This window comes from Orycteropus afer, unplaced genomic scaffold (assembly GCF_000298275.1).
Source record: "Orycteropus afer afer isolate SDZICR_OR568_19922 unplaced genomic scaffold, OryAfe1.0 scaffold00254, whole genome shotgun sequence".
Taxonomy (NCBI): Eukaryota; Metazoa; Chordata; class Mammalia; order Tubulidentata; family Orycteropodidae; genus Orycteropus; species Orycteropus afer.
Genome location: NW_006921841.1, coordinates 1,721,368 through 1,736,996, shown reverse-complemented (window position 1 = coordinate 1,736,996; position 15,629 = coordinate 1,721,368). Strand labels below are relative to the sequence as shown.

General features: G+C 38.9%; 1 protein-coding gene across 1 annotated transcript in view; it reads right to left on the bottom strand.

Moving 5' to 3' along the window:
- The window catches only part of SSPN (sarcospan), a 52,966-nt gene extending 45,848 nt beyond the window's left edge, over positions 1 to 7,118 (bottom strand). The window contains exon 1 of the mRNA XM_007949780.2: positions 6,834 to 7,118. Coding sequence (XP_007947971.1) covers positions 6,834 to 7,118 — 285 coding nt within the window. The remainder of the gene's footprint in view (positions 1 to 6,833) is intronic.
- Positions 7,119 to 15,629: the final 8,511 nt, after the last annotated feature.

Sequence of the window (15,629 nt, the reverse complement as noted above, 5' to 3'; positions counted from 1 at the left end):
ACTATGAGTCAGATCTGACTCAACGGCAGTGAGTTAGAGCTTTGTCCCTATATTTTTTTCTATGAACTTATAGTTTAGGTTTAATATTTTAGTCCTTGATACATTTTGAGTTAGTTTTTGTGTATGATGTGAAGGATGAATCTTGTTTCATTTTCCTGCAAATAGATATCCAGTTTTGCCAGCACCATTTGTTAAATACATCATCTTTTCCCGTTTTAATGGACTTTGGCCCTTTGTCAATGATCAGCTGCCCACAGCTGGATAGATTTATTCTGGATTCTCCATTCTGGTCCATTGGTCTATGTGTCTGTCATCATTCTAGTACCAGGCTGTTTTCAATACTGTGGCATGACTTTGTTCAATCTTAACTTTCCTAATTCTTTATTCCATATTCCAGAAATTCTTTCAGAAATTCAGCATGTTCTTGGTTAGTCCATTTTATTTTCACACACTTCTGCCAAATTAATTCAGTTACATTTAATTTTTATATTTACTCTAAGGACTTCAGGTATCTATGAGATTATTTTCCTAGCACTATTTACTATATATCCTCAATGGGAATTGAGTGAGATCATGTAAGTATCCATTCCTCAGTTCTTAACAATCCTGTGACAGTTGCTATAATAAAAATTCTTTCCAGTGGTATCAGAGATGCTCCACTAGGTCTTGGAAGCATATTAAAGTTAAAACATGAAAAATAGTGGATTACTATGTATGTATGTATTCCTAGAAATATAATTCGAGATTAAATTTCTCAAATGCCAATATACATATACAGAAAAGTGGCACCACATTTAGCTTCTTGATTTGTTAAAAGGTCAATCCAAAACTCCAATGCCAAACTTTTCTCTTTTCCAGTCTCTCTTCATAAACATTTTCAGATCATTTAGCCAAATCACCACACCTTACTTTCTCTATATAAAAATGATGTATAATAACTATGAGTTTGGTAATAACTGTATCAGTTTCTTAATTGCTTATGTCCTACATATACTTGTCAAATCATTTAGCCAAATCATCTTGTCTTACACTCTTTACTTATAAAGTATAGATAATAACTGTATTTAAGGTATTTGGCTGTTAACTGGAAGGTCAGCAGTTCAAACCCACCAGCTGCTCCGTGGGAGGAAGATGAGGCAATCAATCCACTTCAGTAAAGATTTACAGTCTTGGAAACCCAACAGGGATCAGTATAACTTAGAATCAACTCGATGGCAGTGGGTGGTGGGTAACTGTATTGGTTCCTTGTGTGCTAAATGTCATATATATATATACTTGTGAATTTTGCAGTTTATCCTGTTATAAAATAGTCACATAAAATCCCCCTTCTGTTAAGTCGGAAATTAAAGATAAAATTTTAAAATCTGGATACATCTGAGTTTTAATTCTTCAGAATCAGTTAAAATATGAAAACTGTTACTGAAACTCTTGATAGAACTCTTAATCATTACAGACTCATATGATGAGTTTTATGAATGAAATTAAGGAAATATTCTTCCTTTCCTATTAAACCCTTACCTTAAACTTTCTAATGTGATTAAGGCAGTATAGATATCTATTAAGGGTTTTATTCCAGCAGGAGGGGTATGCAGCAATGGAGGGACAGTGAGGAAAGCTAAAAACTATAAAGGGCAAAGAAATTCCCACTATCCACAGGAACATTCCCTGCAAGGGCCAATGGATTAACAAACACTAAACATCCCCACTGGGGATAAGAAGCAAGAATTTGCTCTTAAATTGACTTTAGAGTAGAGATGCCAAATCAAATAAATCACTGCAAGTACTCTGAAAGGTAAATGGGCTTTAAAAATATTTGTGCAGGTTAAATTTTCTAATCGGAAGTATTCATTACTGTCAGATATAATAAGGGCATATATCCGTCAGGATCTCTGGAGCTCTCCTCCAGGTATATGATTCATTATTTTTAGACCAATGCCTACTGCACTGGATACCCTCACAAATGTTACTGAATGAAGAAAAACAAGCCAAAGTTCAAACATGCTATGCTTAATCTAAACTAAAATTGTATTCATTTGAGTAATAAGTAAATGAAAGGCTCTGAATTCTTAGATACCTGCAATCCCTTTACATTATTCATCAATAAGAATTCCAGAATGATGATCAAACTTGAATACCAGTTTGAGCCAACTACTCACACCATTGATAGATGGAAATGCAGAACCAACTTCTACCTCCTAGTTCTCCCTACCCACAGTCACATTCATCCTCAAAGAGCCTATTTCCTTTTGTTTTGCCATTGTGTGACTTGCAACCCTAAATCTATCTATAAAGAATTCTGAGAGAAGAATGACACTTTCATAGGTTTCATAGTCTCTACAGAGGCTCCATGCTATTTTTTTCTTTACAGAAATCTTTTGTAACTGAAATAAAAAGATTTTAGTCATCTGTTTGATTGGGGGTGGATGGAATTACAGTTATGGATAGATCTGAGCAAACCTATCTGTTTTCCTAAAATTCCACTGGATGTAAATCTCTGATCACAAATCACCAAGGACCTCCTCAGTCTATAACTAGAGGTTCACTGAATATTCATCAAGTCACCTATTCACTGGTCAACAGGAAGTCACCTATTGTACTTATCCTTATACCCAGGTTCTAACAGTTAAGTGCTCAACTGCTAATAAAAAGGTTAGCATTTGAACCCACCCAGTGGTTCCATGGATTAAAGACCTGGCAATCTTCTCCTGTTAAGATTATAACCAAGGAAACCTTATGGGGCAGTTCTACTCTGTCCTATGGGATTGCTATGAGTCAAAATCAACTTAATGGCACACATCAAAAACAACATTGTGGGAATGATTATCCACAAATCTCAAGAAAATGGAATAGTCAGCACCCTTTGCTGTTGAATTGATTCTGACTAGGGATGAGTTACCCAGTATACAAGGTAAGCACAGGCTTGCTTGTGCTTACTCACCAATCTGTAAGTAAATCAAGTAAGCCCATGCTTACCTTGCTTACTGAGTACTCCATCTTGTCAGGGATTGTAAATTTGAAAACAGGCTTTGATTCCGTGGAAATGTTCTATAGGGTTGGGAGAGAGACAGATGTCAGCCATACATAGAAGCAGAATCTATTTTCTTTCTTTTTGACCTCCTTATAGAAGAGCCCTATAATCTATTTCCATAGTGATACCGCCTCGGAAACCCAAGGAGGGATTGCTATGAGTCGGGTCCAACTCGATGGCAAATAACAACATCATCTAAACCTTCTGGGGAATCCTCCACCAACTCTGCTCTTGGTGGCTTTGTGTTGTCAATTTCCCATATATTACATGCTTTTTATATGCTATCATAAGATATAATATCACAAATTATTATATAATCATGTCTTTATGATTATAACTAAATTATTACATAATCATGTCTTTATGATTATAACTTCATAATTTCAGAGTCTTTATGACTCTGAAGCAGAATCTTTGATGTGGTGAAAAAAAAAAATGAAACTATTTTCTACAGATTAGCAAGTAAGCATGAATAAGCCCATGTTTACCTTGCTTATTGGGTAATCTGACCCTGGTTCTGAATCATAGCGACACTATAGGACAGAGTAGAACTTCCCTTAGGGTTTCCTAGGCTGTAATCTTTAAGGAAGCATTTACGGAATCTTTTATCCATGGAGCAGCTGGTAGGTCAAGCTCCCAATCTTTCTGTTAGCAGCCGAGTGCTTTAACTACTGAGCAACCATGGCTCCTAATGCAATAGTAACCCTTGCAAAATAAAGAGACTACCATATTCTGGAAAGAATTGTGAGAAAATAGAAAAGTGAGAAATAGAAGAGTGAAGTACATAAAGCTGTAGATGTGGTTAGATTATATACTCTGGGACTCTGCTTGAATTAAGCCTAAATTTCAGAAGCTGGTTTGGCTCTGCCTCAGTTCCATAAACTGACCAGCACTATTCTAGTCTAAGGGAGTGGTGGAGGTGTTCCAAAATAGAGCAAACGCTTCAGTATTCCCTGGAGGATATATCAGACTAGACTCATTTCCCCATCCCTGGGGAAAATGATCCGGAGAAGCCCTCTCTCCAACCAAGTCCATTTTCACAAAGCTCCAGGGAGATTCAGAAAGTCCTAGACTAATCTAATATCACTGATACTGCTAAGTATTAACTTGACTGACTACAGAATAGGGAAAAGTTAGATGACCAAAGTAATGTCTCCTTCATGGTCCAAACTTGATTGGGAAATGTAGCAAGTCAAAATTATTGTTCTCCAAGTCTAAAGATGAAAGACAGCCATTTCTGCTTTTAAGAGTTCCTCTACCACTGATCGCTTCACTGATAGCTAATGAAAAGAGCTAACACTTATTGAGTGCTTGCCATTAGCTGGCACTGCTCTAAGTGCTTTGTTGTGTTGTTGTTGTTATATGCAGTCGAGTCGGCCCCGACTCATAGCAACCCCTCCTTGAGTTTCCGAGGCAGTATCAGTACAGAAGTACACTGCCCAGCCTTCCTTCTGAGGAGTGGCTGGTGGGTTTGAACTGCCAGCCTTCTGGTTAGCAGTCAAGTGCTTTAGGGACTATGCTACCAGAGCTCCCCTAAATGTTTATATGTATTTATTTAATCCTCAGGACAACTCTCCAAGGTAGAAATTATCATCATCCTGATTTTGAAAATAAAAAAGCGGGAGCCTAGAGAACTTAAGTAACTTGTCCCAAGTTATTGAGCTGGTAATGGCCAGGCCGAGGTGCCACACTGGATGCAGTGTCTGCACCTGCACTACTCTATCTTGCCTCACTGTCCTTTCCTTTCCTGGAAGCATGGACGACTGCCCCGTGACCAATCACAGACAATATGATGAGGGCAAGCAGAGTGTCTATGTGGGACAGTGACATGTTGTCCACAGCTCTGTCCAGCTGGGACTAGGGTGGCTCCTCATCCGGCTCAGCAGGGAACTTCCTCACTCTTCTTGGGTCAGATCCCCTAGCTACATTGCTCTAAATACATTTTCTGTCAAAAGAAAAGTTAGGAATACAGATTATCATGAGGGTTACATACTATGAGCAAGATAAAACTGATTGTATACAATCCTCTTTGTACCACACTCAAGGAGCTTCCACTGCAATTAGTAGCATCGCAGCTTATAGGAAGTTTGGTCCAAGAAATGTTGGAGATACACAATTTGCATGTTAATGCATTAAACTTTAAAATGAGTTTTTTTTTTCCCTGTCTGATTTGCTTTTTTTTTTTTTTGTAATTGGCATTTTGAGGATGGATTAAAGAAAAAGGAAAGAAAATACAGTCATAAATGATACTCAAAAATATTCAATAAAGAAATTTCATTCCTGTTTTTAAAAATTTGCATTGCCCTAAAAGACAGATATATTTTTCCTATAAGTATCTTGAACAGTCATTGAGGTGACTAAAATACCCAGTATATCTTAGTGAAAAGCTATTTTTAAAATCACTTGATTTAGAAAATGCTAATCATGATAATTTCATGGGAATTCTTAGTACACAAATTAAAAGTTTTAAATTACTCTACAAGAATCTGTGGATTCAAATAATCTTAATTAGAAAATAGCTGCACTGATGCATATTGATGAGGTATCTTTAAAGCCTGTCACTGCTACAAAATTGTTTTGGAAATTGTTTTATGATTTGTAGTTCCTGTGGTCAGTAATAGCAGTAATGATGCAATATGAGACTCAGAGTGTGGATTCTAATCTCAGCTGACTCCACCACTTTCAATCTCTGGGCCTTAAGAGAATGTCATTTGACTTCCCTTTAGAATGAGTTTCTTCATGTGTAAAGAAGAATCATAATTCCCACCTCAAAGCATTGTTTCATGCGTTAAATGAAATGATGCATGGGAAAGAGCTTAAGAAGCTGAAAAGCCCTGTAATCTAACATAATATTAAAATTCCAAACCAAACATGAATATAAATGGCAAAGTGGCTCCTTGAGGAGAATGAAGATATAGTCTGCGATTCCAGAAGTAGGAACTGACCTGCCTGAGTGCTCTGTTAACTCCTCACCCTGCATAAGTCTGGGACTCAGTGCTCTCATTTGAGAAATGGGAATGCTAACAACTATCCCACAAGCATGTGGGACTAGAAATAATATATGTAAACCCTAGCAGCACAGGCACACAGTAGTGTGACACCCATTTTAAATCACATACATCAAGTATGTGATGTGTTTCACCAAAACAAGGCTAACAACAGCTGAGCAGTGTTCTGCTCAGAACAGTACATCTATTAGCAGAGTCCCAAATATACTTCCGCTATGGCTAGTGCCCTGGGTTTATCTACTTTAGACTCCAGTGGATTAAGGCTGTGCTTCGCTGTATTCTCATATTTCTGTTTTAGATAATTGTGTTATCAACATTTACTCATGGGACCTCGAATAAAAAACAAAATTAATGTTACCCAATGTGGCAACGCCAAGTACAGGCTTTTTCCTAGACTGCTTTTACTAGATAAATGTACTTTAGTTTTTGCTACTTACGTGGGGACAGGGGTGGAGTCCGGGGGATAGGATAAGGAAAAAGCCAAAGTGAATCTGTTGTTATTGGGGCTGTACAATTTGACAAAATAAGCAGGCTTTGAAATCGCCTCCCGAGCTCCAGCGCGTTAGTCAGGCCCCTTAGAGGTGTTGAGAGCAACAAGCGGAGAAGGGCAAGAGTCCTACTGCGTCCAGCCTACCCCGGGAAAAACTAAGTGTGCCAGGTATCCTTACCAAGCAGAGCGTGAGTTAGAGGAGTGGAGCTGGGAAGGGCTCATGCAGTTGGGTTAGTCTTGATTCGACCATGCGGTTTTGCATTCCTGTTTCGCAAACACGCTTAGGCAAAACAGACTTGATGCTTACAATGATCCCAGCCCAAAATGGAGTGTCTCTGACTAGCAGGGAGGAACTGATGCTCGCCATGAGGAAGCCCACCACGGTCACGCCGATGCCCAGGGCCAGCTGCAGAAGGGCGAGCACCAGCGGGAACCGGCAACCGCAGCACGTCTGGGCCTCCTCCTCCCCGCGCTCCTTAGGGGACCCTTTGCCCTTCTTCGGCCCCATGTCGTCGGGCCCAGGCCCGGCGGCGTCCGCTGCCGGCAACCCCCCCTGCTTTTGCTGGCCGCGGGGCTGCTTGTCCTTGCCCATGGCGGCTGCGTGGGTGGCTGGCGGGGTGGGTGGGTGCGTGTGCGGCGCGCTGGGGCCTGGAGCGCGGCGCTGGGCGGGCTGAGCTTGCCCTGGTATTCGAGTTACGGAGGCTGAACAAATATGGAAAACATTTGGAGCCGACTCGCTGAGCCTCCAAAGGCCACAGGGAACTCGCAGTAGAGGGGGATTCGAGGGGGGTCGCCAACTGCCAACACGCCTGGACGCAACGCCTGCTCTGTCCCGGGGCAGGACTTGCCAATAGTGTGCGGGAGCCACGCGCCAGTCCCTTGGCCTCCTAAATGCAGTTCATTTTAGAGAGGCTGGGTGTGTGTGTGTGTGTGTGTGTGTGTGTGTAGAGATGGTGTCTGCTTTCCGCACTCAAAACCCCAGGATTTTTTTGGCTTTGTTTTTGTTTTCTGGAAGGTGTTATGCAAAGTGATGAATGTTTAAGTCATTTGAGTTTAATTAATAGACATTTTATTCCAAAATAGGCATTGTCGGGCTCCAAGTTGTGAATTTGTTTTCAGAAGTTTAATTGTTCTTGTTTTCCAACAGAGGTATAGAATCTTCTCTTTTTTCAAGTTCTGAAATTCAACTGACAAAGGCATTTTCCCCATTGAGATATTTGCTTTTGGAATAACTGTTTATAAGGATGCAGAGTAATTGTGAACTGTAGCACAGGAATTTGTTTTTAAGAGCTCTTTTAATAGTTTGTATGGAATCCCCAGCCAGTATCCACCAATCTCCACAACATTGCCTAAGAAGATTATTATCCACCTTAGAGATGGATAATCTTACTCAATAAATATTTAAGTTATTTTTAAAGCACCTATAATATGTTAGAATGTAAGAATGTTCAAGATGTAGACCCAAGGCCACAGAGAAAATCAATAAAATTGATTATTCTTGTTACCACATAAACTTACTCTATTGTAGTTGTAGGGAGCTCTGGTGGCATAGTGCCTAAGGCACTTGACTGTTTAACCAGAAGGCTGGTGGTTCAAACCCAGCAGTCACTCCTGAGAAGGAAGGTGGGGCAATCTACTTCTGTAGTGATACTACTGCCTTGGAATATGAGTCGGGTCCTACTCAATGGCAGTGAGTTTGGTTTTAGTGCTGTAGTTGTTGCCTGACTTTAAGCCGATTCTGACTCATAGCAACACTTCAGGACCGAGTAAAACTGTTTCATAGGATTCCCTTGGCTGTGATCTTTATGAAAACAAATCTCCAGTTCTTTTCTCCCAGAGCCTCTGGGTAGGTTCAAAATATTGACCTTTTGGTTAGCAGTGAGATCTTTAGCCATTGAACCACCAATTTCAATGAAACTGTTAACAAATGATCCCATTATTTTGGGGGATAGATTTTATACTGGAATTTATATGGAACTCTGGTGGTGTAGTTGTTAAGGTGTTTGGCTGCTAACCAAAAGTTTGGTGGTTTGAAACCACCAGCTGTTCCATGGAAGAAAGATGGGGCAGTCTGCTTGAGTAAAGAGTTATAGCTTTGGAAATCCTAAACAAGATGGATTGACACAGTGGCTGCAACAATGGGCTCAAGCGTAGTGAGGATTGTGAGGATGGTGCAGGACTGGGCAGTGTCAGGGTCGCTATGAATCAGAATCGACTGGATGGCAGTAAATTGGTGTGTGTGTGTGTGTGTGTGTGTGGTGGTTAGGTGTCATTGAGTCGGCTCTGACTCCTAGCAACCTTATGTATGACAGAATGAAACACTGCCCGGTCCTGTGCCATCCTCACACTCCTTGCTGTGCTTGAGCCCTGTGTCAATCCATTTCATTGAGGGTCTTTTTCCCTGACCCTCCACTTTACCAAGCATGATATCCTTGTCCAGAGATTGGTCCCTTATGACAACATGACCAAAGTTGGTGAGATCAAGTCTGGCCATTCTCACTTTCAAAGAACATTCCAGCTGCACCTTTTCCAAGATAGATTTGTTCATTCTTCTGGAAGTCTATGGTATTTTCATATTATTCACCAACACCACAATTCAAAGGCATATATGTATATATGATCATTATAATATTCAGAAAGCTGTTTTCAAGAACAAATAATACTGCCTAGAAAGCCTACTCCTAGATTATTTTCTGTCAGCTAATTTAAAGGAAGTGTACTTTACCCCTCATTTCTTCAGAATTATAAACTCATCATCAACTTTCCTTACAAACTGCCAAGTCCCTACAAAAGTACCTTTGAAGATATAAAATATGTTCTCACCCTTACTTATTTGCTGAACTTCAGTGGTTCCCTTAAATCGTCCTCTGGATCAGTGGAGAAAAATACGGTCCATTCAACAAATGTAGTAGCTAAAAAAATAGAATCCAAACCACACATTTCAGTGTCCAACCTAGAAGCAGCATCCACCCTTACAAGAGGAACAAGAGTTGCTGAGGCAAGGTCATTGTCAGCTTTGGGTCCATTCCACCATCTAGGATTTCTGTTGAGAACAGACAAAAGCTAGTGTTACATCAAGACACCCAAGTGACACGGGCCTGACTGAGAACAAACCAAGGGCTACAACAGAACAATGCTTACTTTTTCCATTTACATATAGTAAACACACATATATAGGGAGCCAACTGACCATGTGGAATCAATTATTTGTGCTGATTAAATTAATAAACACCAATTAGTGAGCATCTATTCAGTAACAAGTGCATACTAGGTACTTCACATACTTTACTGTTAATCCTTGGAGTTTCCATTTTTAAAAATGAAAAATTCAGTATTAGAATTATTAAGTAACCTGGCCAAAGTCACTTGCCTAGATAGAGTTAATGCTAAATTAGATTTATGTCAGAAAAGTTAAACAAGATAATGAGATATCCTGCAGGTACATCCTCTATGTTTCAGAACTAGAGTGGCTTATAATTATAAGCCTATATTCATATATTCTTATAATAACAGCTCACTTTTAATTGCCTACATCAGACATATTACAAATGAAACCAGCAGTGAACAACATCCCAGGTAAATTGTACTCCTTCTAGTCTGATTACAACTGCCTACTTCGATGTTCAGCTTCCAGCGTAGAAGGCAGTGATATAGGGAGCCTTACACTTGCTCAGATTTCCAACTTCCTTGGTGAATTTTCCCAGTGTTTCAGGAGACCTGGCCTTTGGCAATACCACTGTATGACAGCAATGAGGATAATATTTTCATTTAATTGATTCAAGGAAGTAGAAGCAAAGAAGAGCATGAGAAAAATTGACGTTAGATGCTTATTGATAGAGAGAAATCAAGGCTAAAATGGGATCAGATAGCTAGTAAGGATACAGCAAAGAAAGCTCTCCCTGTAACATGTCCTTTCCACTGGAAAAATAATGATTTCCAGCTCTTCACATAGTTTAACAGAAATGCACAGGACTTTTAGTATTAATAAATTACCTTGTCACTGTTTTATAGGTTAAGCGATAATCTCTTCAAATATTTATATTACCAGGAAAAAGGCAAAGTAGTCTACTACTCTATTGACTTTTCCTATAACTCAAAACTGACAGAGACTCTAAATTAGAAATTACCAGAGATTAGTTAATATATGATATGAAATTAATTAGATCCTCTGGGGAAAATAACAAAATTAAATTTTGTTCCTCTTTCTTTGTATCAGGAGTTCTGGTGACGTAGTGCCTAAGGCATTTGACTACTAACCAGAAGGCTGGCGGTTCAAACCCACCAGTCACTCCTCAGAAGGAAGGTTGGGCAATCTACTTCTGTAGTGATATCGCCTCGGAAACCCAAGGAGGGGTCACTATAGGTTGGATCCGACTCAATGGCGGGTCACTATAGGTTGGATGCGACTCAATGGCAATCAGGTTTAGCTGCAGTAGTATTTATGCTTTAGAAGTTCAGAACAGGGAAGATGGTGACTTTTTAAAACCAATGTCATTAGAAAATCCAACCAGGAATCATTTCTAAACCAGCTATTTCTAAACACATGATCTTAGCTTCACCACGAACAAAGAGATTTCATAAGATTATTACAATTCCAAAGTCTAAATATCAAGTCTCTTTAAAATGCAATTAAATGTATCAAAAATCTCAATCAGTTTTACTTTCAAGAAGTATCAAATACTCTACAGAGAACACTCAGGAACTTGTTGATGATACGTAGTGCCATTGGCATCATGTGTCTCCCTGATCTTCATACCTAAAATGACTTAGGGATGTAGCTAATGTCTGTGTATATTTGTGTGAGGGTTTATGTGTGTAGGCATTTGCACAACAAATAAAAGGAGTCATCTATATTTTCTATCTTCTTTATTTCTATGACATTATTTCTAAATGTGTCTTTTTTTCCAAAAAAAAAAAAGTGCCAAAAACTTTTATTTTGCTTCATATCAAACTGAAAGAGCAATAAAATAAAGATGATTTTCAATTCACAAAACATGTTTACATCATAAATGTGTCTTTAGGCTCAAATTTTCACTCAAAAAGAATTGCCCTGCCCTATTTATAATTTTTGTGTAGCGGTTTGTATTTTCAAGTTAAACACTGCATGGGCAACACACTGTTCATGGTCAACAGATTACTTTAACTTTCACATTTTATAGGGATTCTGTAGGAATGATAACTATCAGTCATTTCATAATTCATTTTACTTCTTCATAAGATGATATTTGGAGCCCTTGGGTGGTAGAAATGGAGTGCTTGATTACCAGTTGACAGGTTGGTGATTCAAACCTACCCAGAGATGCCTCAAATGAAAGTCTTGGTGGTTTGCTTCCAAAGGGTCACAGCTTTGAAAACCCTGTAGGGTACAGTTCTACTCTGCACACATGAGGTTGCCCTGAGTCAGAGCTGATGTGGGGAAAATGAACTACAACAACAAAGATTATAGTATTCATAATAACATCAAATGTTCTAATTAGAAATACAATTTTGATGTTTCCACTGCATGTGATAATTAATAAATAACTAAATTTGTTTTCATTGAGAAACATGGGGAAAAAAATGGATAAACAACTGTGGTACATCCATACAACTGGAATAAACCAAAAACCAAATCCACTGCCATCGAGTTGATTCTGACTCATAGTGACCCCCACTGGGTTTCCAAGGCAGTAAATCTTTACAGAAGTAGATTGCCTCATCTTCCTTCCACAGAGTGGCTGGTGGGTTTGAACTACAAGCCTTCTGGTTAGCACTCAAATCCTTTAGGCACTGTGCTACCAGAGCTCCTTATAGTTGAAATACCAATAAGAAGGAATGAGCTACTGATATAGGCAATAATTTGAATGATTCTGACTGTGTTTTGAGTGAAAGAAACCAAACACAAAATAATACAACTGCATAATTTAATTTATATAAATTTTTTTTTAAAAAAAAGAGAAAACTAAGTTTTGGTAATAGAAATCAGAAAGGGACTATGGGGTTGTGATGAGAAAATTGCCTAAAGAGGAGCTGAAAAGGCCTTTTTAGAGTAATGGAAGTTTCCTAGATCTTGGTTTGTGTGATGGGCACATGAGTGTATATAAATTGTCAAAATTCATTGAACAATTCATTGATTTGTGCCTTTCATAAATTATATCTTAACTTTTTAAGATGTAATATAATACGAAAAGCTTTACTCTATCCACATCATTAAAGTCAGCTCTACTCTGAGGAGGCAGAGTGGATAGAGTAAAGCTTTTGGGACCTCCATCTGCTGATGTGGCATGATTCAAGATGAGAAGAAATAACTGCAAACATCCATTAATAACCAGAACATGGAATGCATGAAATATGAATTTAGGAAAATTGGAAGTTCTCAAAAATGAAATGGAATGCATAAAGATCAATCTTCAAAGTATTAGTAAACTGAAATGGACCAGTTTGGGCCATTTTCAATCAGATAATCATATGATCTACTATGCCAGGAATGACAAATTGAAGAGGACTGGAATGACATTCATCATCACAAAGAATGTCTCAAGATCTATTCTGAAGTACAATGCTGTCAGTAACAGGATAATATCCATACCCCTACAAGGAAGACCAGTTGAACTACTATTATTCAAATATACACACCAATCCAAAGCCAAAGATGAGGACATTGAAGATTTTTACCAACTTCTGCAGTCTGAAATTGACCAAACATGCAATCAATATGTGTTGATTATCACTGGTGATTAGAATGCAAAAGTTGGAACAAAGAAGAATCAACAGTAGTTGAAAAATATGGCCTTGGTGATAGATATAATGCTGGAGATCACATTATAGAATCTTGCAAGGCCAGTGACTCATTCATTGCAAATACTTTTTCCAACAACACAAATGATGGCTATACACGTGGCTATCCATGTGAACTTCACCAGAGGGACTACACAGGAATCAGACCTATGGAAAGAGGTTATGGAGAAGCTCAATATTTCCAGCCCAAACAAGGCCAGGAGCTGACTGTGGAACAGACCATCAACTGCTCATATGCAAGTACCAGTTGAAGCTGAAGACCATTAAAAGAAGTCCAGGAGAGCCAAAATATGACCTTGATTATATCCCTCCTGAATTTAGAGACCATCTAAAGAATAGATTTGATGTATTGAACACCAATGACCAAAAACCAGAGGAACTGTGGGATGACATCAAAAACATCATCCATGAAGAAAGCAAGAGGTCATGAAAAACACAGGAAAGGAAGAAAAGACTAAAATGGATGTCAGAAGAGATTCTGAAACTTGCCCTTAAACAGAGAGTAGCTAAAGCAAATGGAAGAAATGACACGATAAAAGAGGTGAAGATTTCAAAAAAGCAGCTCAAGCAGACAAAGCCAATTACTATAATGAAACATGCAAAGACCTGGAGGTAGAAAAACAAAAGGGAAGAACATGTTCAGCATATCTAAAGTTGAAATAACTGAAGAAAAAAAATTAAGCCACGAGTTGGTATTGAAAGATTCTATGGGCTATATATTGAATGATTCAGGAAACATCAAAAGAAGATGGAGGGAATACACAGAGTCACTGTACCAAAAAGAATTGGTTGATGTCTATCCATTTTAGGAAGTGATATATGATCAAGAACCAATGGTACTGAAGAAAGAAGTTGAAGCTGTACTGAAGGAAGTGGCAAAAAACAAGGTTCCAGAAATTGATGGAATACCCATTGAGATGTTTCAACAAATGGATGCCCCAGTAGAGGCACTCTCTTGGCTATGCTAAGGAATTTGGAAGACAGCTACCTGGCCAACTGACTGGAAGAGATCCATATTTGTACTCATTCCAAAGAAAGGTGATCCCACAGAATGTGGAAATTATAGAACAGTATCATTAATATCACATAAAAGTAAAATCTTGCTGAAGATAATTCAAAATCAGTTGCAGCAGTATACTGACAGAGAACTTCCAGAAATGCAAGCTGGATTCAGAAGAGGGCATGGAGCATCATTGCTGAGGTCAGACAGATCTTGGCTGAAAGCAAAGAATACCAGAAAGAGGTTTACTTGCATTTTATTGACTATGGAAAAGCATTCAATTGTGTGGATCATAACAAATTACGGATAATATTGAGAAGAATGGGAATTCCAGAACACTTGAATTGTTGTGCTCATCAGGAACCTATACATTGACCAGGAGGCTGTTGTTCAAACAGAAAAAGGAGATACTGCGTGCTTTAAAATCAAGGAGGGAGTGTGTCAGGGTTGTATCCTTTCACCATACTTATTCAATCTATATGCTGAGCAAATAATCTGAGCAGCTAGACTGTATGAAGAAGAACATGGCATTAGGATTGGAGGAAGAGTCACTGACAACCTGTGATATGCTGATGACACAACTTTGCTTGCTGAAAGTGAAGATGACTTGAAGTACTTACTGATGAAGATTGAAGAATAGAGTCTGCAGTACGGATTACACTTCAATATAAAGAAAACAAAAATCCTCACAACTGGACCAATAAGTAGTATCATGAGAAATGGAGAAAAGATTAAAGTTGTCAAAGACTTCATATTACTTGTTTCTACAATCAACACCAATAGAAGCAGCAGTCAAGACATCAGATGACATACTGCATTGGACAAGTCTGCTGCAAAAAACCTCTTTCAAGTGCTGAAGAGCAAAGATGTCTCTCTGAAGACTAAGGTGCACCTAACCCAAGCCATGGTGTTTTCAATTGCCTCACATGCATGTGAGAGCTGGACAATGAATAAGGAAGACCAAAGAAGAGTTGATGCTTTTGCATTATGGTGTTGGCAAAGAATATTGAAAGTACCGCGGACTGCCAAAAAACTAACAAGTCTGTCCTGGAAGAAGCGTAGTGAGAACGCTCCTTGGAAGTGAGAATGGCCAGACTTCGTCTCACCTACCTTGGTCATGTTGTCAGGAGGGACCATTCTCTGGAGAAGGATATCATGCTTGGTAAAGTAGAGGGTCAACGAAGAAGGGGAAGGCCCTCAACAAAATGGATTGACACAGTGGCTGCAATGATGGGCTCAGGTGTAGCAAGGATTACGAGGCTGGCACAGGACCAGATGATAGTGTTTCATTCTGTTGTATGTAAGGTCACTTTGAGTCGGAGACAA